Here is a 21,257-nt window from a genome sequence, read left to right as displayed (position 1 = left end):
TGGCTCCACATGATTGCATCATCATTGATCATTCATTCACATGATGGGTAATTATGTGATGTTTACTGATAGAGACTGTGGAACTTCAAACATATATTTAAGTCCCACCCAAGTGCCAAAAATCATGTTGGGTGAGTGTGATTCTAATCTAAGATACTAATTTGTCTAAAATTGGAGGAATTGGTTTTGGTGGGTTGTGCTCAGAAGGGTCTCCTCTCTCTTCACTTTCCTTGTCCTTCAACTCTGCACCCCTATCTGCCCCTTCCCTTTACATCCCTCACTATCCCACCACTTTTCCTTCCTACCAAAAATTCATTGGTTTATGAGATATGAAAATGCTATTTCCCAATTTGTTTCCTATAAGACCAATGATGCTTGGGAGTTGGGAGTACTTAGGGAATCAAATCTAGTTTTCAATTGGGTTGGGAGGGGTTATGCAACTATCACGCCTAGCCCATAATAACTTAGTGGGCCTTCAGTGGACTGAAGGCCCATTGTTGCTCATTGAGAAGCTTGGACAAGACTTTAAATTTTACCATGTTTCTACATCTCAATCGTATACATCAATTAAACATAATCCATTTCTTATTGTTCGGAAAAAAAAAAAAAATATGATCGGGATTTACACTATATATACCACTATTCCTATATATTTATTTATCATAGCCAAGATAAAGATAAATTACCAACACATGAAATCTCTTTATTAGGCACCAACCAAACTAACAACTCACAAGCAACTGCAATCTACTGGAAACTGCAAATATGAAATAGATACATGGAACTTCTAGCTATTACACAATACCACTGAATACTGATGACCCATTGTAATGCATAAGGAGCTGCAAGACATCTATATCCAAATTTCCATGTTCATCTGCGGCATCCACGAGGTTATGGTTGATCGTATTCTGCCTAATAATGCTGGCATCTTTCCCTCGGTATACCCAACTGACTGGGTGGATGTTGCTCTTCCCCTTTGGATGGTATTAAGAAATAGTTCACTGCAACCCTTGAGCACAGCGGTGCCATTATAAGCATTGCAGACATAGCTTAGAAAGTTTTCGTAGTCCTACAACAGGAGAACAAATGTCATTTCTTGAACCCCTATAAGTTAATCAAGGGACAAACATCATAGAAGGATTTTATCTGTTAAATAAAAAAAATAAAAAGAACTAAATTGCAGATACTCTGCTATGTGACAAATAACCACCAGTCCAAATAGTTAAAAACCACATATATGCATAACTCAACCTTGGTGGCAATAGTATTGGCATTGGAAACTTTCATACATAACCATGAGAAAGGAACAAACCTCATAAAGTGGCTGTCCATCCACAACTACCCATGGCACATACTGATGTGGAGGCTGGAGTGCATTGGTTTCAGCTGCATATTGTAGTTCAAGCTGCGAAAGAATAAATTCCACTTTATACAGTGTTTTTTTTTTTCCCCTTCATTGAAATCACATAACAACAAACAAGGAAAAGAGAGGGAATTTGCCTTGTCCCACTTAACACTCAACGGAATAACAGAACTACAAGCTGTGTATATGCAGCACATTATATGAATGAGTTTTTTTAAAAAAGGGTTAGCTGTAAGGTTGCTCCAAAAATGGCATGATTAATAAACATTGACATTTCAGAAACGTTTTCCAACATGATCCTTGCCTAGTGGTTATCCAACCCATCACCTTTATGTAATGTTGCCATTATATTTATGCTTCAATGTGTAAATTTGGTGTAGACAGACCAATATTTGTTCTTTGTAGTTTGGCCATGTGCCACCAAAACCCAAAACCTATTTGTTGGGCAAAGTCAGGTTTTCGATTATCTAACAATTAAAGATACTTGCGACCCAATTCCTACTACCATCATACATAAACAATTTTTGCTACAGAGTTAATAGTCTAGTAATACAAGTGATGCATATTTGATATATAGTGACCATTTGATCACTATGTTTTTGCACTGCATAGAATGTATAAATCTTATAAATCAAGAATCACCATTTATTTAAATTCATACAAAATAATTTCCTAGTTCTAAAGTTTGATTCTTGTTAAGGTACAATGAAATAAAAAGCAGCATGAACATAGATGCATTTCAAGAGCGCGGTTTTTTGTCACAACTCTTTGAATCTATGAACAATTATCAAGCTAAACACAACAAACACAAAGAACTAACCTCTTTACCATGTCCACTACTGTAGCAATCAGCAATAGGTTTTGAATCCAAGCCTAGTTTCTCATAACATGACTCCCACTGGGGATACTTGCGCTCGTAAACCAAACTCTCAATGCAATAAATGAAAGGAAAGTGATCATTCTGCATAAAGGTGACAGTGAATCAGAAGTTAGCACTGTAACCCAAGCATTACCTTCTGTAATTCCAACAAAACAACTCCATAATTGGCATTTAAATTGGAATATGTTTATGTGAAACCAACCAAACAACCCTATATATATTTACGAACATTGAATTATCTAAGAAGATTTAGTTTTAATTGCATAATGAATCTACGGCAATTTCACAAATTTTGATTACTAACATTATTGCACAATGACAAAACTTTTTTCTCAATAACGTGTGTAGTTGGGAAGTTACTTTATATCCAATTTGATCAAGTCTTACCAGTGCAGGCCAGATCTCGATTGCACAGGCTTCCACGGTGTTCAATAAGCATTCAGATGGACCATGCTGCAACCATCACAAACAGGTCAATCAATTTGAATGCAAGTGAAGTCCATTGCAATTACATCTAGAACTCTCAGAAAATTGGAAATAAAGAAGGAAGAGACAAAACCCAGATGCAAGAATTAACCCCATTTGCGCTGGACTACGGTGTTTAAGAAATTTATTATGTCCCAAAAATTTTGATCATAAAAGCAATTAAAGAATAATCATTTAGATAGACCAGTCAATGGTATTCTTGTATATAGATTTGTATAGCAATGAAAAGGAAAAAGGAAGGGTAGGAGGATGACCTGGCAATCGAAGGTGTCGTTGCCTCTGAGCTTGGCATTACCCCAAGGAACAAGCTTGAGATCGACAATGGAGATGAGGTCGTCTTCAAAGAGCTTGACCAAGTAATTGACGATGAAGTTAGCGCTGTAAGGGCAAAGGGACTCATAGTACAAAGCCAAGGAGACTTTGCCAGAATCTGAAGGCAGCACAATTCTAGGTGAAGAAGAAGTGGGTGTGAATAGAGTAAACAAGAAGAGGCAGGAGAGCAGAGAAAAAGAAAGGGTTGTACTTTTTGGGCGAGAGAAAGCCATTGAAGGAAGGAAAGCTGTGAGAGAATAAATGAATGGATTAAAATGGTAAATAGTTTATTGGGGAAGAGTTAGTTTCGCCATTTTTGCATATATCCTGTTACAGAGAGGCCGAGCCAAGATCAGGTCAGAGATTTGCCGTAAGTCTTAACCCAAAATTAGTGGATTACAAGTAGCAGTTTAGACAAAACTGTCCAAAAACACCCGAATTCACCTACTAATACATGTGATTTACGTGTAATTGCATTACATAAATACCCACTTTACATAAAAAAAAAAAACACTCCAAAAACCCCATTTAAAAAAAAAAAGAAATTACTAGCTGGTCAGTGACTCAGTGGTTGACCCAGAAGCTAGAACCAGAGAAAAGAGTGATAGAGAAGGACCTGGCAAGTGATGGTATTGTTGGGTCGAAGCTTGGCGTTGCCGTAGGGGACGAGTCTCAGGTCAACGATGGAGATGATTCCGGTGTCGAAGAGCTTGACCAGATCGTTCACGAAGAAGTCCCCGCAATCAGGACACAGGGTTTCGTAGTATAACTCCACTGAGACTTTGTTGCTCTCAGTCTCAGAAGAAGTGGTGGTCGTTGGTAACAGTAGTAAAACCGAGCAAAGGAACAAGAGGCAAGCAGCAAATAAGGGGTTGTAGTGTCTCGGTTTATTATTAGCTGAAGAGGCCATTGGGTTTTGTTTTGGGATGTTGTCCTTTGGGTTACGAATTACGACCACCTCAAATTTTCCATTATTGTTTACTCTTGAATTTAATGCTGAGAACTGAGAAGCTCCAATGAATGTGTCCCGAAAATTGTCAAAATTCGGAATTAGTTCACGGGGTGATGATAATGACAGATTGATGGGTGCTGTGCATTGGGACTTGGAACTTGGGTTCATCGGGATGCTTCTTATCTTATCATATCTTCTTTCCAATGGGCCATTTGTCTAATAACCCAAAATTAAGCACAACCCAAATACAGCAACCATGGCCCATACCCAGTCCACAACCACTGTGGTAGTAGTACCCGAAGGAGATGAAGTCCAGTGACGTCTCTCTAGTTATATAAAAAGGAAAAACAAGACATCTATGCATGGATACAATGTACTCTTTTCAAACCAAAATCGGAGGTAGAAGTGAAAAGCCGCAACGGTTTACTTTGTTTTCTTTTATTCACAAATGACTTTACGGGGTTCCAATCAGGCAAAGACAATAACTTGGACAAGTCCAGCAACCTCCTCTCCTCATCTTTCTTGACCGGTCAGGCTATGCTTATTGCTTAAGGTCCTGAGTCACACTCACACACCACCCCCTACATCTTGAGCCAATAAATGAGATTTGAGTTGGGGACTATAGTCTAATTTTTAATTGACTACTCTATTTCTAGAAGCAGATTTTCCTTCTGTTTTTCCCCATAAAATCCACAACACTTCTCACAACAGCATATATACTATGTAACTTCCAACCTAGTACTTCATCAGAGCTTTATTCACAAACAGATTGCATGGAGATATGGCTGGTACATAATATCAACCACAATCCATGAACTATCATTTAGGTTACAGGTCCTCACCACTTGGAGTGGCCCACTTCTACAAGATAAGAAGGTCCCTGATAAGTTTCATGTCCATGCAGCTTCATTTATGAAATAAATCCCTTGCTCTTCAGGCTCTCAACAGCATCCTTGATAATCTGATCCATGGGAATGAATTCTAAACCCAAGTCCATTAGCTTCTTCGCTCCATTCTTTTCCCTCAAGAGCCCAGGTTGGGTATCCTTTAGCAAACTGCACAAAAATAAACGTAAATTAGCAGCTTGAGCAGCGTATGGTCACACCACTTGAAAAATCCATACAATTCCACCAAGCCAAGTGAGAATGCACCAAAGGTTGAAATAAACTTTGAAATCAACATTTAGAAGGGATTTGAATAAGCCAAAGAAAGACGATGACTGCAAATCCATCCCAGTTGATGTAAGAAGGAAAAAGCCATGATTCTGGTAGTCCCAGCAGCAGGACAGGTAGTGCAGCATATCCAACAGAGAAACCTCTATTTCATAATTGATGATGTCAAATATTCTATAAGTTAATGGTTAATGGTTAATGGATTGGTTCTGCCTCTGACAGTCTGACATGAGGCAAGACAGTTGATTCCAAATGAAAGTGGATGGTTTATTCATGAAATTATTGTAAAAGGAGTGTAGGCAGTTAAAGAAGTTGCAAATCCAGCATTTCAACATCTTGATAATTATTATAAACAGCTATTAGTTTCAGGATGTTGCAGATTCAAGGTTCCGATGCTTATTATGGTTATCAGGAAACCAAACTCCTAAACATAATATATGCACATAGTTTCAGTTGCAAATCCATTTTGCAGGAGTGAGGACCACAATTTACCTGGGAATCTTGTACTCAGGGTAAAGTTGAGCAGCCTTTGCCGCAAAGTCACCATAATGTGATATTGCTTCAACGCACATGTGCCTTCCAGTGGCAGATTTGTTTTCATACACTAAAATGTGTGCTAGAGCTACATCTTTAAAATGGACAGATCCCATAAAGAAGTCCTGGTATGTTTCGGTGCAGCCTGCAGCAAAGATTGACAAGGAAATTGTCAATACAATTTTGGTTTTTAGGACCAATACTCCCTGTTACTTTACACATAATGTTGTATCTAGCGGTTTTTCCTTTTCGCTCAGTCTTCCCCTAACCATGAGAAGAGAGAAATGAAACCGAAAATCAAACCCCCTAACCAGGCATAAGACCTTAAACAAAGTCAACAGGATGGAGGCAACAAAAAGCACATAGCAAAGATTAGTACACAAGTTTGATGATAAAACCTTTTTTACCACAACAATCTACTTGTAGGAGCACAGTAGATGATATTGTAATACAAAATTTGCATAGAAAAGTACCCTGAAGAAGGCGAAGGAGCATCAACATGCTAGCATTGAGCCTGGGGGAAATAACAGATCCCATGACCGTGCCAGGATTCACCACAACCACATCCAATCCCTTCTCTTTGGCAAATTCCCACGCAGCCTTCTCTGCCAACGTTTTCGACATCGGATACCACAACTAACCAACACTTGTTACACTCCCACAATTCTTAATTGCAAATAGTGAAAATCAAATCAAATCAATTGGATTTATTAGGCACTCACTCCCATCTGCTTGCAGTAGTCAATGTCAGCCCAGCAATCCTCTCCCTTGACGGCATCGGCGGGCCAACCAGGGCTGGGAGTGATGGCGGAGATGGAGGACGTGACCACCACGCGCTTGACCCCCGCCTGCTTAGCTGCACCCAGAACATTAAGCGTTCCTTTGATCGCCGGGTCCAGAAGCTCCTTCTCGGGGTCTTGGACTTGGTCGACGATGCAAGGAGAGGCCAGGTGGAAGACGCCGGCGCAGCCATTGATTGCGGCCACGATGGAGTTGTAGTCGACGAGGTCGATCTGGAATAGACGTAGACGCGTCGCTGCTCCTTCTAGGGCTTCGAGATGCTTCGTCTCACTCTCGTCCTCTGACAAGTGAGAACGAATGGAGTGGCATTAACGTAAATAAACGGAAAAGCAAGTGCGTGAACTGTGAAGCGTAACTAACCGAGATCTTTGGCGGTGGCGTGGACGGTGTAGCCACGGTCGAGGAGGAGACGGACGAGCCAGGATCCAATGCAGCCACTCCCACCAGTTACGCATACGACCTCACCCTGCTTCGACATCTTCCTAGTAGTCCCTTCACTTCACTTCTCTTCGCTGCTTAGTGCTTGGTTCTTGCACTTCTTCACAACTCACCCACTTGGATTGCCCACGTGGACAAGCCCATGTCCACAATTTAACTTGACACTTGATTTTGATTTTTGCTTTTCTTATTTATTTTTCTATAATGAAAAAAGTTACCAGTTACCGTACGACCATTGATGGCTGCAGCGCATAAATATCTGTGAACCGTTGACATATGCGAGGTTGGTATCATCACCTAATCAATGATTGTCAATCACTCGGATGCATGACTAGCCAACTTTTCTCGGACATGTAACATGTACAATCAAAACAACAACAAACAACAAAATATTTCAATCCATTCCAAGCATTTATTTGAATATTGCAGGCATTCTCTAAATTCATTCAATTTCCTCAGTTTGAAGAATACATCCTCTAAAGAAATTATGAAACTGAACCTGTAGTCAACAGAATACACAATACAAAATCATTGGCCTTGTTTGTATTTTCGCTAAAACATCCCATCATAAACTGGGATAAATAATCATAACAAGAGATGAACTGTTGAAGTTGAATCTAAGCAATTTTTGTATTACTGCAGGCCCGCTATTACTTCTCTTCTACTGATTTGCCATATTTAGTGTCTGCAAAATTGGGACAGGATACCAATGCACTCAATCATGTCTATCCAGAAACTTCTCTATCAGAACCGAAAATGCAGCAAAGCCGGCACAACCAACACAGGCTGCTTTTGGACCACCTACAACAGCACAAAGCCACAAAAGGAGAGGTGTAAGATTAACATGCCTGGAAGGAATTTACAAAGATAGCAGGACCATAAAGAGAACAGCACCAACAAGGTTCAAATTTTTAACCACTCAGACCACTACTTGTCCTGTTTACACATTTATTACCTGTTTTCTATAATATATTGCAGTGAGACTTAACTCAATGACTGCCCCATATAGTTTATACCCGGTCTAGGCAAGGACAAGGGAGTGTTCCATTAAGGAAAAGTACCAAAATTCTAACTACTGCAATTCTCAGATCCTGATTTACTGTTTCCACCTCGTAAGGAGCAATCAAAAACAGGATTCTGCAGCTGAACTCAATTGTGGATGTGAATTCTGATTTAACTTAGTTCTTTTTTCTTTTTCTTTTTCTTAAAAAAATAACTCTGATGATTTAACTATGGAACCAGATAACTCTGATTTCCAACTTCTTAATCTTGAATTATTGTCATTTATTATAAAATCATTAAACAACGCAATGACACCTAGTTTAAAGAATCCACCTATAACGTATAACACTGTCTAACAGCTAGAATCCATTATAAATCCACTGAAGGTCAAACATATATGACAAGTCAATGAACTCCTTGCTTCAAACTGAATCCTTCTCCAACCTTGTTAAGAAACAGAATCAAGCATGTAGCCTCTGAACGTGTTAATGTTCAGGCTGAGTTCAATATCCAACCTAGAACTAAGCATTGACCCCTTAGGCATCTTCAGCCAGATACTTGATGCATTCAAGCGGTAATACCATAAATGTATCTTTGTAGATGTTAAATTTTTTATAACATCGTTCATTGACTGTGTCAAAAGAGCAGTTTGCATGTCCTTCTCATCCATATATCTCGATAAAATCAGTTCAAATCAGTAACTCAAATGAACAAATATTTAAAAACACAGGGTAATGAAAGATGGACTTTTCAATTCTACTTTCAAAAGGAGAGGAGAGGAAAACCAAGTGTGCAAATAGAATGAAGGGTGATATGCCTGAAGGCAGAGTTGATAGTTAGCATTATAATTATATAGACTCTAAAAAGACTTAGATTTATGGACTTCATCTGAAATATAGGATCTCTCTATGTTGGTTTAAAGCCTTGTATAACAACAGTGGCCAAAAAAAAAAAGCCATGTATAACAACATATCACATCATATACACTATGGACTTCATCTGAAGTATAGGATCTCTATGTCGGAGAAAATGGTTACCTTTTGCTGACATTGTACCTCCAGTTACACATCCAGCAACAACTGTATTTGTTGTGTCGTGTTTAGCTCGTGCCTGAAAACAATAATCTAGAATTAGTCCCAATAGCAAAGAAATTAAACCTCATCAATCACATATATGATAGAATTAGAGCATCCAACCCAAAACCAATTGGCAATGGGTGGAGAGGCCCAAAACTTATAAGCACATATACTAAACTCTAGTTTTCCGATATGGGACATTGCTCTACATTACTCTTAACACACCCCCGCACGTGTGACGAGATTTTGAGCCTTACACGTAAACAAATTGTATTGGGTGACGTGGGAGCACGTGTGGCCGTTGGGCCTTACACGCGGATAACCAAGCTTTGATACCATGATAGAATTAGAGCATCCAACCCAAAACTAATTGGCAATGGGTGGAGAGGCCCAAGACTTATAAGCACATATACTAAGCTCTAGTTTTTCAATGTGGGACATTGCTCCACATTACTCTCAACAATATAAATATGAGTATGTATTTTTAAATTAAATATTCCACAATACCTTCTCAACAACACATTCAGCAGCTGAGAAAACCAATCCCATAACTGCAAATGCTTTTGCAGAACCCCAACTCCTCCGCCCCATCTGCTTTGCTGTGTAAATGAATTGCTGCCTACCAGTCATTTCGTCTTGCATTATTGGGTTGTCTAACGCCCCAAGAAACAAACCCATTGCGAACCCAAGCCCACCACCTATAAAATTCCCACAACATTTAAAGAATTAACCATCACCATAATTTGACTTCGAGAACCTAAAAGCCTTAAATATAGCCACATCTACAGCAACATACATGGAAAAATATAATGAAATGAAATGGGAGAGTCGAGTTGATTTCTTTATTCTCTAAGGTATGTACTACTTCAGATTAATTGTTATTCACAACCAAAATCAATATTGCCTAGTAAAATTCATTTACTGAATTGAGCCAATCCCAACACTCAATTTAATTTCTGGAAGATGAAGGTGAAGTAATGAAATTTAGTTTTTTCATGAATCCAAACCCCAAATATCACAAACTTGTGGACAGATAAATCTAATACAACAATACGCTACATTGAGGTGAACCCAGAACAATAAAATTTCAGAAAACAGAGAAAAAATAAAATAACTTTCCCACGTTTTCTCGGCAACCAAGCAGAGCTAGAGGGAAAACAAAAGAACTCAAACCCATGTGAGAAAATCCAAAAAATAAAACGAAAGGAAAGAACTTTGGCCATACCCATGACTCCACTAAAAACACTCCGTACAGCACAGTTGTTCCAAATGTCTTGGCCGCGAATCTCCTCAACCGTAGGCAAGCGTAGAGGCTCAATCGGAGCCTTCTCTACTTCTCTCGAGCCTCCTGTAGATTCATTCCCCTCAATCGTGGCCATTGCCGTAGCTTGAATCCGCAGCCAAATCAACAATAGCCCGTACAATGTTCAGTTAATGTGAGAATTTGGACATTAAAGAAGATCAGTTAAAAGAGGGTCTGACTCTGTATCTTCGCCGCAATGAGTCTCTGAAGACGCTTGGATTTGGAAACTTGGGACGCAATTTTTTTGGCAATAGCCTTGGGGCGCAATTTACCCGCGTGCGGTATTTTCCTTTTTTTTTTTTTTTTCGCTTTGCAAAATGGGGTGATGCTTCGGTTCCCTTGATTTGAAGTAATCGGACGGTGGTGCTTTCATCTCAATTGTTAACTTTCTTTTTTGGCCAGGGAATTGTTAACTTTCATTTTTTCATCAATTCTTGATTTCTAATTTTATTTCCATTTTTTTTTGTCGTAAGGCCCCGAACACAAATGTAAATGAAATAGAAACTGTCATATAATAAACTGTTGAGGTCTGTTCAAATGGTGAGACAACGTCGAGTTGTAATTATAATAGATCAATGTTTGATTATAATCAATGTAACAAAAAAACTTATATAATATAATAGTGATATGAGTTCATTAAAAGAAAAAAAAAAAGTGATATTACAGTTATTATATATGAAATGAAATGTTCACAAATACAAATATGATATTAGTGTTAGAAGAAATAGTATAACTCAATCGTAAAAACACGTTCCATAGGTGAGAATTGCCAAGGCTTATAAACAATTGTTACAACTCAACCAAATGATTCCTTAATGATGTAGAACAACAACTACCAATAAAAAAGGTACAAATATAATATAAGAATGATATGAATATGATGATATAAGAATGGTACAACCGTACAAATATATTGAAAAAACCATCATCCAATTGAGAGAAAAAAAAAAATTACTTAAACCTCTATAATTTGGTTCAACTTTTACTTTGATCTTGGTAGTTTTAATTTCGGAATCAAACCTTATAATTAGTTTATGTTTGCAATTTAGGACAAATTAAATTTTTCATCAATTAATCAATGAACTTATCCGTGATATTATCGTGCTGAGTTAGTAATTTTGTTTGTGTTTAAAACTAAATAACAATCCCTCACGCAATTACATTCTTTTATATTGAGGAAAATGACCTAATTATATAGACTAAAGTGTCTTTATCTTTAATGGTTAATGTTTTTTTTTTGGCCATGCTTTAATGGTTAATGTTAATTACTCTGACCGAACAACTAGATATTAGTATATTGATAATTCTCTTCTAATATTAGGAGATGTCCTATATTCGAATATGTCTCCAAATAAAAAGGAAAAAAATTAACCTGACTGTAAAAATTGAATTTCAAAAAAATTGTATGGACTCAAATTATAATTTTAAGAAAGAAAAAAAAAAAAAAAAAACCTTCTGATCCCAGCCTACTTGATTTATTTTGGCCTGATCCTAGCCTTCCATTGTTCCACACGACTTAGTAATCCATATCCAATTAGACCCCTCTATCGTCGAATCCATTCTGAACCCGAGCGCACTGAATCACCGCGCTCCACTTCCCCAACCCTAAAACCCTCTTTATTTTTCTTTCCCACATATAAATCTTAGCCTCTCCGCCGCTCTGTGCCTTCGTCTCCTTCAACCTCGCACATCCTCCTTCTCACTTAGGGTTTCTGCAACTGCATCTGCTAAAATGGTACTCTCTCTATCTCCCTCTCCCTCTCCCTCTCCCTCTCCCTCTCTCTGGCTATTTCCCTATTTGCATTACATATTGAGATCTCTGCTGTGTTTATAACTGCGGGTTTACGTTGCTTGTTACAGACTAGAGGGTTGAAGAAGCATCTGAAGAGGCTCAATGCCCCAAAGCATTGGATGCTTGACAAGCTTGGGGGTGCTTTTGTAAGTAAATCTCCTTAACCCCATTTAACAAAAACTTTGTTTCATTCATTTTTTGGCCTCATTTTGATTTTGGTTTAATGTATTTGTGCTTCAAATTTTTGTTTAGGCTCCCAAACCATCATCTGGGCCTCACAAATCTAGGGAGTGCCTTCCACTGATCCTCATACTGAGGAACAGGTTGAAGTATGCTCTCACATACCGTGAGGTCATTTCTATTCTCATGCAACGTCATATTTTGGTTGATGGCAAGGTTAGGACTGATAAGACCTACCCTTCTGGCTTCATGGGTATGTACGCTTCACTAATTTTGTACCAATTTTTTATTTTTTGAAAATATTCATGAATTTGAATGTCTAGAATTGTCCTGAAAGTTATCTTATCTTATTTTCTACAGATGTTGTTTCCATCCCAAAGACGAATGAGAATTTCCGTCTGCTGTATGACACAAAGGGTCGGTTTAGGCTCCACTCAATTAGAGATGAGGAGGCAAAGGTTAGTCATTGTTTTACTGTTCATCTCTCTTTAATATTGTGGAAATATAATTCCAAACTGTATGTAAAATATGATCATTGTGTATTTAGATTCTATTACAGCAGTAGCATCTTATTGATTAAGACATATACCCAACAAGTTTATCTGAAAAAATGATTTGGTAGCGCAGTTTTTATACAAATTGTTAGTAAACTGGAATATATGTCAGATTTTATATCTTATGTGAAATAGAAGCATCTAAAGTTCCACTGAGAAAGAAAGTTCATGTGAGCATTGAAGTATACTGTTAGTTTCTTTATATTGTCTGGTGGTTTTGATTTTTTTTATTTCTAATGCTAGACTGTACCATTTTGCCACAATTGGACCGATCAGGTGTATTGGTGTTTCAGTTATCCAACAAAAAAAAGAAGTCTAGGAGCTCCTATGCTTTTTTTATGCTGTCCTTTTAGTTGGAACCTAGTTTCTCAGTGTTTTATGTTCATTAGTTTTGATTTTTTTTTATTTCTAATGCTAGACTGTACCATTTTGCCACAGTTGGGCCGATCAGGTGTATTGGCGTTTCAGTTATGCAACAAAAAAAAAAAAAGAAGTCTAGGAGCTCCTATGCTTTTTTTATGCTGTCCTTTTAGTTGGAACCTAGTTTCTCAGTGTTTTATGTTCATTATGATTCTGTAAATTTAAACATTGATGGTGTCAGTGTCTTGGAGTACTTTCTGTATATTTGGTTTGGTTTTACTGTCTACTATTGGTTAGATAATTAACTGTTTGGCTTGGTACTTAAAATTTCCTGTTCAGATCAAGCTCTGCAAGGTTCGCTCAGTGCAGTTTGGCCAGAAGGGCATCCCCTATATCAACACTTATGATGGGAGAACCATTCGTTACCCTGACCCACTTATCAAGGCTAATGACACTATCAAGCTGGACTTAGAGACCAACAAGATCACAGATTTCATTAAGTTTGATGTTGGGAATGTTGTCATGGTGACTGGTGGAAGGAACAGGGGACGTGTTGGAGTCATCAAGAGCAGGGAGAAACATAAGGGAAGCTTTGAGACTATCCATGTTCAGGATGCTCTTGGTCATGAGTTTGCTACCCGGCTTGGTAATGTGTTCACTATCGGTAAGGGTACAAAGCCATGGGTGTCTCTTCCCAAGGGCAAAGGTATCAAGCTGACCATCATTGAGGAGGCTAGGAAGCGACAAGCCGCAGCCCAAACAGCTGCTACTGCTTAATCAATATAGTAGCAACTATAGATTGTTGTTCCTATAGTTTTAGATGGTACTTAGTTGAATCAGTTAAGCAGTTCGACTCTTTTCAGCTTATGCTCAAAGGATTTCATTTTCTTTCATTTTGCTGTCTTGCCTTATGGATTGTTTTTTAAGTTTCAATACTGGCTTGAATCTTTTTATGTTTTGTGCTGGAATGAGATATGTACTGGACCATTTTTAATTAACTTGCTGTTTATGTTATGCAAATATTTTCCGAATCGGTGTTTAAACTTTTGGCTGTACAGATTTTCCATTTAGCAATTAGTTTTCCAAAACACTGGCACAAGTTTTTCAAGGACCATAGTTTTTCCTCCCGATGAATGTGATTCGTAATATGAGGTGATGAGGTTAACACGTAACGGATTGCAGTGATAGGGTTTTGCTCGATCACCTACTGTGCTTTTCAACTGATCTGTTTTTCCCTTTCGGTGGAGATTTATTATTTTATTATATGGTTTCACCAACATTGATACTTAGAAACACTGCTTTGTTATCAATCATCCTCTTTGTCATTCTCTTCAGTCTCTTGTAAAGTCAGTGCCGAGTATATTTTGTAGCCACATGTGAGGTTGATATTCACATCATGTTCTAGGCTGCAGCTGCCAGCTGCTACTAGTTTTAATTCTCTCCTTTCTCGTTGCTACTATGACTGAAGCGTCTTCTTGATAACTAAAATAATACATTTGTCTTACAATATGTTGCTTACCAACTGACTTCATTACCGTTTGTGTTTTATAAAACTGAATGAAACCCAATAACCCATAATAATAATGAAATAGACATCCATTTAAAAAGATACTGGTCAAACTTGCCATAGCGCTTTACTTTGTCTGGTAACACATTTATCACCAAACCAAAACGAAGATCCGTCCTAAACCCTAACCTGAAAAATGTCTAGCTCCGTATTTGAACCACTGCCACCAAAATGGCATTCTCTCAGTAAAAAGTTTTAAGAATATGAAGAGAACATGAGGTGCATTTGACATTTGAACAAAAAAATAAAGGATGTTCTGGCTGTTTGTCATGCAGCGACCTCAGCATTACCATTGAGGAGCATTTGATCAAAGTGCCAAACACCTGCACATACAAAACCACTTTCAGGTTTCCAAAAATTGTTTACATGTTTAACAGTTTCAGAAATCTGTTGTCAGCCATTACCATGTCCTGGGCCCATCCTTCTCAACTGAGCTACATATTCTGAGATTTTCTTTATGGCTTCCACCTAAATGGAGAAGAGAAATGCAAATGACCCAGATGCAGAACTTAATCTTTGTCAAAATCTAACCAAGAACGATTAAAATATGAACATGGAAAGTTGCATACCTGCTCAGTCAAGAACTCACTTTCAATAAAATCCACTAGTTGCACATCATTGTTTTCAGTAGCTATCTGTAAATTTCAAGCATATCTGTTAAGCATATCTGAGAGCCTGTGATCAGCAAATAAAGCAGCTGATTTGGGATAAAATATGTACTTCGTTCAACAAAAAAAAAAAAAAAAAAGAATGCCTTGAAAAATACACGCAGAAAGGAGAATCAAGAGAACATTAAAGCTATTTACTTTGTGCAAATTTAGAAGTTTCTCATTGTTCAGCTTTTCCAAAGCCAGCGCAAGCTCCATTGCTGAATGAAAAATCACAAACATAAGAACTTTAGAAGTGATAGAAATGAGTGCCACAATATGTAGTAGAAAATAATATGAAAACCATTTGCATTCTCTCTAATTAACATCAACATGCCAAAGAACTTACCATGCAATGCATCACCCTTTTCATCATGATCAAACTCTGACAAGGGCATTAGCATGGACTGCAACTTAACTTTTCCTCCACGTTTGTTCTGGTAGTCATCAGAAAAAACATAGGCAGAGATCAATATTCAGAAGAAATAGCCAGTCAAATATAAACAGAACATAAATGATATTGTATGTTCAGATAGTAGAGAATGTATGAAATGTAGCAGACACCTGGTATTCCATCAGTATTTCAGCATGCTGCCTTTCTTCTGCACTCGATTCTTTGAAAAATCTGTATGTCATCATGAACTTAATCAATGAATCATCTAAATATATCATTAGAAATTAAGAACTAGGAAAAATTCAGGGTGTGCAAAAAAAAGTACTTGGCAAGGCCCTTGAGAGCAACATTATCTCTGTCAAAGTAGGCATACATGGCGTGGTACACATAGGAGACATTGTATTCCACACTGATTCAGAGAACAAAAGTTTGGTACGAATATCAATTTGGTCAGGACTTTAAAACACATGCATGCGAGCAAGTAAAAGTACAAAGAACATGAACTCATAAATGGGCAATTCTTGTTTCTTTTCATTAATCTGTCTACTACGAATTGATATAAACTTTGTATAAACAAAACCCAGAAAAGAAAAAGCTGAAAACTTTGTAACATATATTTGGCAGTGTGCCTATTGCCTACTGAATGCAGAGAGAAGAGCAAAGCCTCAACATTTTAGAAAATGAAAGAGGTTGCAAAGAGACGAGAAACCAACATTCCTAATGAACATGATCGAAGATGGAAAAGAAAAATGATAAAGTTAAAGACTTGAGGATTAATTTTGAAACCCACTTGATCTGTTCATTGATGGCAGCTACACACTGGTCCGAGTACTTTTGACGAGCAAGCGAAGCATGAGGAACAGTGGGGACGAGAAGGAGCTCCTTCTTGACCTCCTCTAAGGGCTCGAACACTACCTCCAAAGTGGGTCGGTTATTGGGCTGATCTGTGGCAAATATCACCAACCGACCCGAACCCATATTGACATTGTTGCCCTGTGAGAGTCTGAGGAAGGCAGGACCAGCCCTGAATGCAGAGGGTGAGAGACTGAGGCCACCAAGGCTCGTTGTTTTTGAAGAAGAAGGGCTTAAAGTCAAAGGCATTGTGTAGAGTGAGTGAGTGAGTGAGAGTGAGAGATTGAATGAAGGTGACGAAGAAGGTGGTGGCACACTGAAATGGCGGTGGACCAGGTCAGGGATATTACCAAGAGACTTGTGGCAGATGATGACGACCCGCGTGGACGGTTGTGATGGTTTTCGGGGGATTTGGGGGAGGAGCGCGTGACAGGCTCATGGTCCCGGTGGAAAAGGCGGGTTTTCAGTTATATTTGCAAGAGTTTTCGTCTGGTGTAATTGTGTAAACGGTTCGTTGGGTCATCCATATTCATATTTATTAAAGAAAACACATCAAAAATCAACATCATTATCCTTCAATACCCATACGGCCATACCAAATTTTGTTTTTTCTAATTAGGAAAAAAGATATATTTTTTCTTTCGAATATTCGTATTTTTAGAAGATAAAATGAATTTCATATCAAGATATTTGGAGGCTTATCAAATACATTTTGGGTTCAAATTCAAATATAATCATCTTCAAGTTTTTCGATTAATGTATAACTCTTGCATACGAGGTTTAATAATAATTAATGGTAAAACAGATGCTTTTTAAAGTTGGAGTATAAACGAACTAGACCTTTTAGAGGTCCAACTACTGTCCAAGTGTCCAACGTTCCTAACGGGTCTAAATGGCCCACCAAAAGTTAGACTATAAACGAACCAGATCTTTCAGAGAATGGGCCTTGTACCCGTGTAAAGTAGAATATGGCCCGCCCGAAAGAGAGTTCAGAGTAGTGCTCACTGACTCATCACTGCTCACTTGAACATCGTCTCCGCTTGGCTCCAAATAATCAGAACGAAGAACGACGACAGTCGCTGCGAAAAGCCTCCACCAAATTCTCAGTATGTCAGTCATTTATTACTTTTCAGCAATCAGCACCAGCTTTAAGCCTTGAAGCCCATTCTCTCACTCTCTCACTCACTCTCCACAAGTCCAAAGCAAAACCTCAGAAATGCCTCCAAATCTCCGCCTAATCATCATCATGGTACTCTTCGCGACCGTGGTCTGTAGTAGGGCTGGAGCCATAGGCGTGAACTGGGGCACGACGGCCTCGCACCCACTTCCGCCGCCCAAGGTGGTGGAGCTCTTGAAGTCCAACAATGTCACCAAAGTCAAGCTATTCGACGCCGACCCACATGTACTCGAAGCGCTTTCTGGGTCCAACCTTGGTGTCACTGTGGGCATTCCCAATGCCCTGCTTAAAAGCTTGAACTCTTCCAAGAAGGCTGCTGAGAGTTGGGTCCATGATAATGTCACTCGCTACATCTCTAATGGTGGCTCTGGCAGTGGCGTTAGAATTGAGTATGCTCATTTTTCACTCTGGGTATTTGATTAATTTTTTTCCCTTTTTCTCTAATGGGTTTAAGTTTAATTAGATGATGCTTTTAGATTTTGGGCTATGAATGTGGTCTATACACTCGTACTAGCAGATTTACTAAGGGGCTGAAATTGATTATTAGTAATACCCAATTGCTCTAGTGCATTTATATCTGTGTTAAACACTCTTATTTTTTTTCAAGTAATAGAGACTGGCATCATTAGAAATAATCTATCTTGTTTCAGTTTTTATTTGCTTAGATTGAAGTGACATGCCCCTTATAGGCCTTATGCTGGTATCGCCGTATCGGTATTTGGATCTTAGCAGTGCAAATCTTTTGGTGGCTTCAGAGCTGCACTTTTTGGCAGATAAACACATGTTGTATGTTTTAGTCAATAAAACAATACACTTTCTAAGACTGTAAGACATGACCTATGCCTAGAGCAACAAGAAACTTTCCTCTATGTAATAAATTTTGGAGAGGATCCTGTTGGCTCTTCATTGTGTCAGTGTCAGTGATCTTAGCGGAAGTTTATTGTACAATAAACAATCTAACCGAAACTGGGTTAATTGCATTAGGACTGGTCATGCAAATTATAAAGTGAGCCATTGTTGTTTACGGAAGAAGAAAACTTTTCAGGGTGTGGTAGATGCTGACTCTCTGTCCTTTTTAGGTTTAGTCAGCAATGCAAGGACACATTGACATAAATGTTTGTAGCTGGGATTTCATACGTCATTACTCATTAGACTCTTACAGTAACTACTAATTAGTATTTTTGTTGATCTAATCTAAAGTGAAATGGAATTTGCTCTTCTATGAGATTGTTGGTTCATGTTGTATATACTGGTAGCTAACTAGACTATTTGCAGGTATGTTGCTGTTGGAGATGAGCCATTTCTCCAGAGTTATGGTGAGCAGTTTCACCCCTTTGTCATTGGAGCGGCACTCAATATCCAAGCAGCTTTGGCCCTAGCAAACTTGGAGAGCAAGGTGAAAGTAGTGGTTCCCTGCAGTTTTGATTCCTTCCTGTCAGACTCCAGCCTTCCTTCCAAAGGACACTTTCGACTCGACCTCAATAGAACCATGATTCAACTGCTCACGTTTCTCAGCAAACACGGTTCACCATTCTTTGTGACGATTTCCCCATTCTTAAGTCTCCATCAGAACAAAAACATTTCCCTTGACTTCACTCTCTTCAAAGAAAACACAAAACCTCATAATGACAGCCACAGAACATACAAAAACAGCTTTGACTTGAGCTATGACACCTTGGTTACTGCATTGTCAACAGTAGGATTTTCCAAAATGGAAATTGTTGTGTCACAGATTGGTTGGCCTACAGATGGAGCAGCAAATGCAACCATGTCCACTGCTGAGACCTTCATGAAAGGCCTGATGGGCCACCTTCATAGCAAATTGGGGACCCCACTTAGACCTCGGGATCCTCCAGTCGAAACATACATTTTTAGCCTCTTAGACGAGGATCGAAGAAGCATAAGCACTGGAAATTTTGAGAGACATTGGGGTGTGTTCACTTTTGATGGTCAAGCCAAGTACCATTTTGATTTTAGCCAAGGTTCAAAAAACCTTGTGGATGCGCAGAATGTGGAGTACCTTCCTTCTAAGTGGTGTGTAGTGAACAATAATAGGGACTTATCTAATGCAACTGCAAGTGCTTTAGAGGCATGTTCCCTTGCTGATTGCACTGCACTTTCTCCTGGTGGGTCTTGTTCCAATATCAGTTGGCCTGGGAATATATCATATGCGTTTAATAGCTACTATCAGCAGCATAATCAGAGTGCAGACAGCTGTGACTTTAGGGGCTTGGGTTTAATCACAACTGTTGATCCATCACTGGATAATTGCAGGTTCTCTGTCCAACTTCGCACTTCTCGTTCAGATTCCCTTCATGCATCCTATCTTTCCCAGTGGATGACCCTGTTAGTGACGGTCTTTTTGTTATCTTTACCCAGATTTACATAGAAAATAGATTCCAAGGAAAATTTTGTAGAAATAGATATCCAAGGAAAATTTTTGCTGTTGTATGATCTGTCTGCTGTCCATTCTTGCCGGTGTTTGTTGTTGTAACTTGTAAGAGGTTTAATTTATGTGTTGAAGTTCTTGTTCTGCGTGTGTTTAAGATGGCAAAAGAAGGGGGTTGGGGAACTCAAAAATGATTTTGTAGCTCTGTATTTGTTTCTTGTTGAGTGCAGTCTGTGTGTGTGGGTAATTTCAAATACATTTATCCCAAGTTGGTAGGAGAAGAGATAAGTAAATGGTTTAAATAGAGTACTCCTCTCACTTGAGTTAATATAGAAACCAGTGCTCCAAGTAAAATAATAGCATCAGCTATTGGCTTTTTTTAGACATGACCCCTCTGTCATAGGGATTTACTGATTTTAGATTTAAGCATGCTCTCCATGAAGGTATATTGGTAGTACCTGATATGATATGGGGATTGGACAGTGTTGAATGGTGATGAAAGCATATAATATATGACAATAGAAGATATGTTTCTTTAGAAATACCTCAAATTCTTGGGGGAGACTATGCCTTGCCTTATCTAAAACTTGCTGGCTATGCATTTGCCCACTTCATAGGTCAGGAGTATCTTAAAATAGTTGACTGATATCTTCTGCCTTTTGCCATGTTGTTCAATTTGTTATCACCAGAGAATATAACGTATTATTCTGCTTGTCTATGAATCTGAATTATTAATTAAAGTAAAATATTTTTATTATTCTTTTAGCTTAGAGAAGATGATAACGAGGGGTGCCACTAAAGCTATAAGCCTCCACAATTAAGTGAATTATTGTTTTTTAAAATTAACAATTTAGGAACATAACATACAAAAACTCTTTATTTTTTTATTTTTGGGTCAAAACATACTAAATCCTTTAAATTAGAAATAATCCTCTAGTTGTAAAGACAAATGTGAGACAGACTTGGACAGTCAGCAGAAATGGGCCGAAATGCCACGGCATTTTAGAAATTTAAAGGGCCCAA

The 21,257-nt window shown here is 38.4% G+C and overlaps 6 protein-coding genes across 7 annotated transcripts; 2 read left to right on the top strand and 4 right to left on the bottom strand.

Annotated features, from left to right (window-relative positions):
- Window positions 1-680: 680 nt before the first annotated feature.
- Window positions 681-4,179, bottom strand: LOC147296325 (Thioredoxin superfamily protein). 2 transcript variants are annotated; one of them, XM_086238131.1, is made up of 6 exons: window positions 3,661-3,800; window positions 2,987-3,371; window positions 2,634-2,699; window positions 2,187-2,327; window positions 1,316-1,408; window positions 681-1,072 (listed from the first exon to the last, which is right to left on the bottom strand). In XM_086238131.1, the coding sequence occupies exons 2-6, from the start codon at window positions 3,275-3,277 to the stop codon at window positions 854-856; spliced, it is 810 nt and encodes a 269-aa protein (XP_086094257.1). In that variant the 5' UTR covers window positions 3,278-3,371; window positions 3,661-3,800; the 3' UTR covers window positions 681-853. The 2 variants fall into 2 exon arrangements, with proteins under 2 accessions (XP_086094257.1, XP_086094248.1); XM_086238122.1 differs by lacking the exon at window positions 2,987-3,371 and having other exon boundaries at window positions 3,661-4,179.
- A 516-nt stretch (window positions 4,180-4,695) lies between these two features.
- On the bottom strand, window positions 4,696-7,025 carry LOC147296324 (NAD(P)-binding Rossmann-fold superfamily protein). The gene is made up of 5 exons (XM_086238143.1): window positions 6,864-7,025; window positions 6,425-6,783; window positions 6,176-6,338; window positions 5,661-5,847; window positions 4,696-5,051 (listed from the first exon to the last, which is right to left on the bottom strand). The coding sequence occupies exons 1-5, from the start codon at window positions 6,979-6,981 to the stop codon at window positions 4,907-4,909; spliced, it is 972 nt and encodes a 323-aa protein (XP_086094269.1). The 5' UTR covers window positions 6,982-7,025; the 3' UTR covers window positions 4,696-4,906.
- A 340-nt stretch (window positions 7,026-7,365) lies between these two features.
- LOC147296323 (Mitochondrial import inner membrane translocase subunit Tim17/Tim22/Tim23 family protein) lies at window positions 7,366-10,521 on the bottom strand. Its single transcript, XM_086229089.1, has 4 exons — window positions 10,245-10,521; window positions 9,527-9,717; window positions 8,981-9,053; window positions 7,366-7,742 (listed from the first exon to the last, which is right to left on the bottom strand). Exons 1-4 carry the CDS (start codon window positions 10,396-10,398, stop codon window positions 7,657-7,659), a joined length of 504 nt encoding a protein of 167 aa, XP_086085215.1. The 5' UTR covers window positions 10,399-10,521; the 3' UTR covers window positions 7,366-7,656.
- Window positions 10,522-11,903: 1,382 nt separating this feature from the next.
- LOC147296322 (Ribosomal protein S4 (RPS4A) family protein) lies at window positions 11,904-14,253 on the top strand. The gene is made up of 5 exons (XM_086237396.1): window positions 11,904-12,057; window positions 12,183-12,260; window positions 12,367-12,547; window positions 12,655-12,752; window positions 13,548-14,253. The coding sequence occupies exons 1-5, from the start codon at window positions 12,055-12,057 to the stop codon at window positions 13,983-13,985; spliced, it is 798 nt and encodes a 265-aa protein (XP_086093522.1). The 5' UTR covers window positions 11,904-12,054; the 3' UTR covers window positions 13,986-14,253.
- Window positions 14,254-15,042: 789 nt separating this feature from the next.
- Window positions 15,043-16,917, bottom strand: LOC147296321 (ferritin-3, chloroplastic-like). Its single transcript, XM_086229013.1, has 8 exons — window positions 16,607-16,917; window positions 16,142-16,225; window positions 15,987-16,047; window positions 15,772-15,859; window positions 15,582-15,643; window positions 15,345-15,410; window positions 15,180-15,243; window positions 15,043-15,098 (listed from the first exon to the last, which is right to left on the bottom strand). The coding sequence occupies exons 1-8, from the start codon at window positions 16,915-16,917 to the stop codon at window positions 15,043-15,045; spliced, it is 792 nt and encodes a 263-aa protein (XP_086085139.1).
- Window positions 16,918-17,706: 789 nt separating this feature from the next.
- On the top strand, window positions 17,707-20,497 carry LOC147296320 (O-Glycosyl hydrolases family 17 protein). Its single transcript, XM_086229629.1, has 2 exons — window positions 17,707-18,234; window positions 19,121-20,497. The coding sequence occupies exons 1-2, from the start codon at window positions 17,885-17,887 to the stop codon at window positions 20,232-20,234; spliced, it is 1,464 nt and encodes a 487-aa protein (XP_086085755.1). The 5' UTR covers window positions 17,707-17,884; the 3' UTR covers window positions 20,235-20,497.
- Window positions 20,498-21,257: the final 760 nt, after the last annotated feature.

This window comes from Dryas octopetala, chromosome 1 (assembly GCF_963921425.1).
Source record: "Dryas octopetala chromosome 1, drDryOcto1.1, whole genome shotgun sequence".
In the NCBI taxonomy this organism is placed as follows: Eukaryota; Viridiplantae; Streptophyta; class Magnoliopsida; order Rosales; family Rosaceae; genus Dryas; species Dryas octopetala.
The sequence above is the reverse complement of the archived record's forward strand: the minus strand, read 5'-3'. Positions and strand labels throughout refer to the sequence as shown.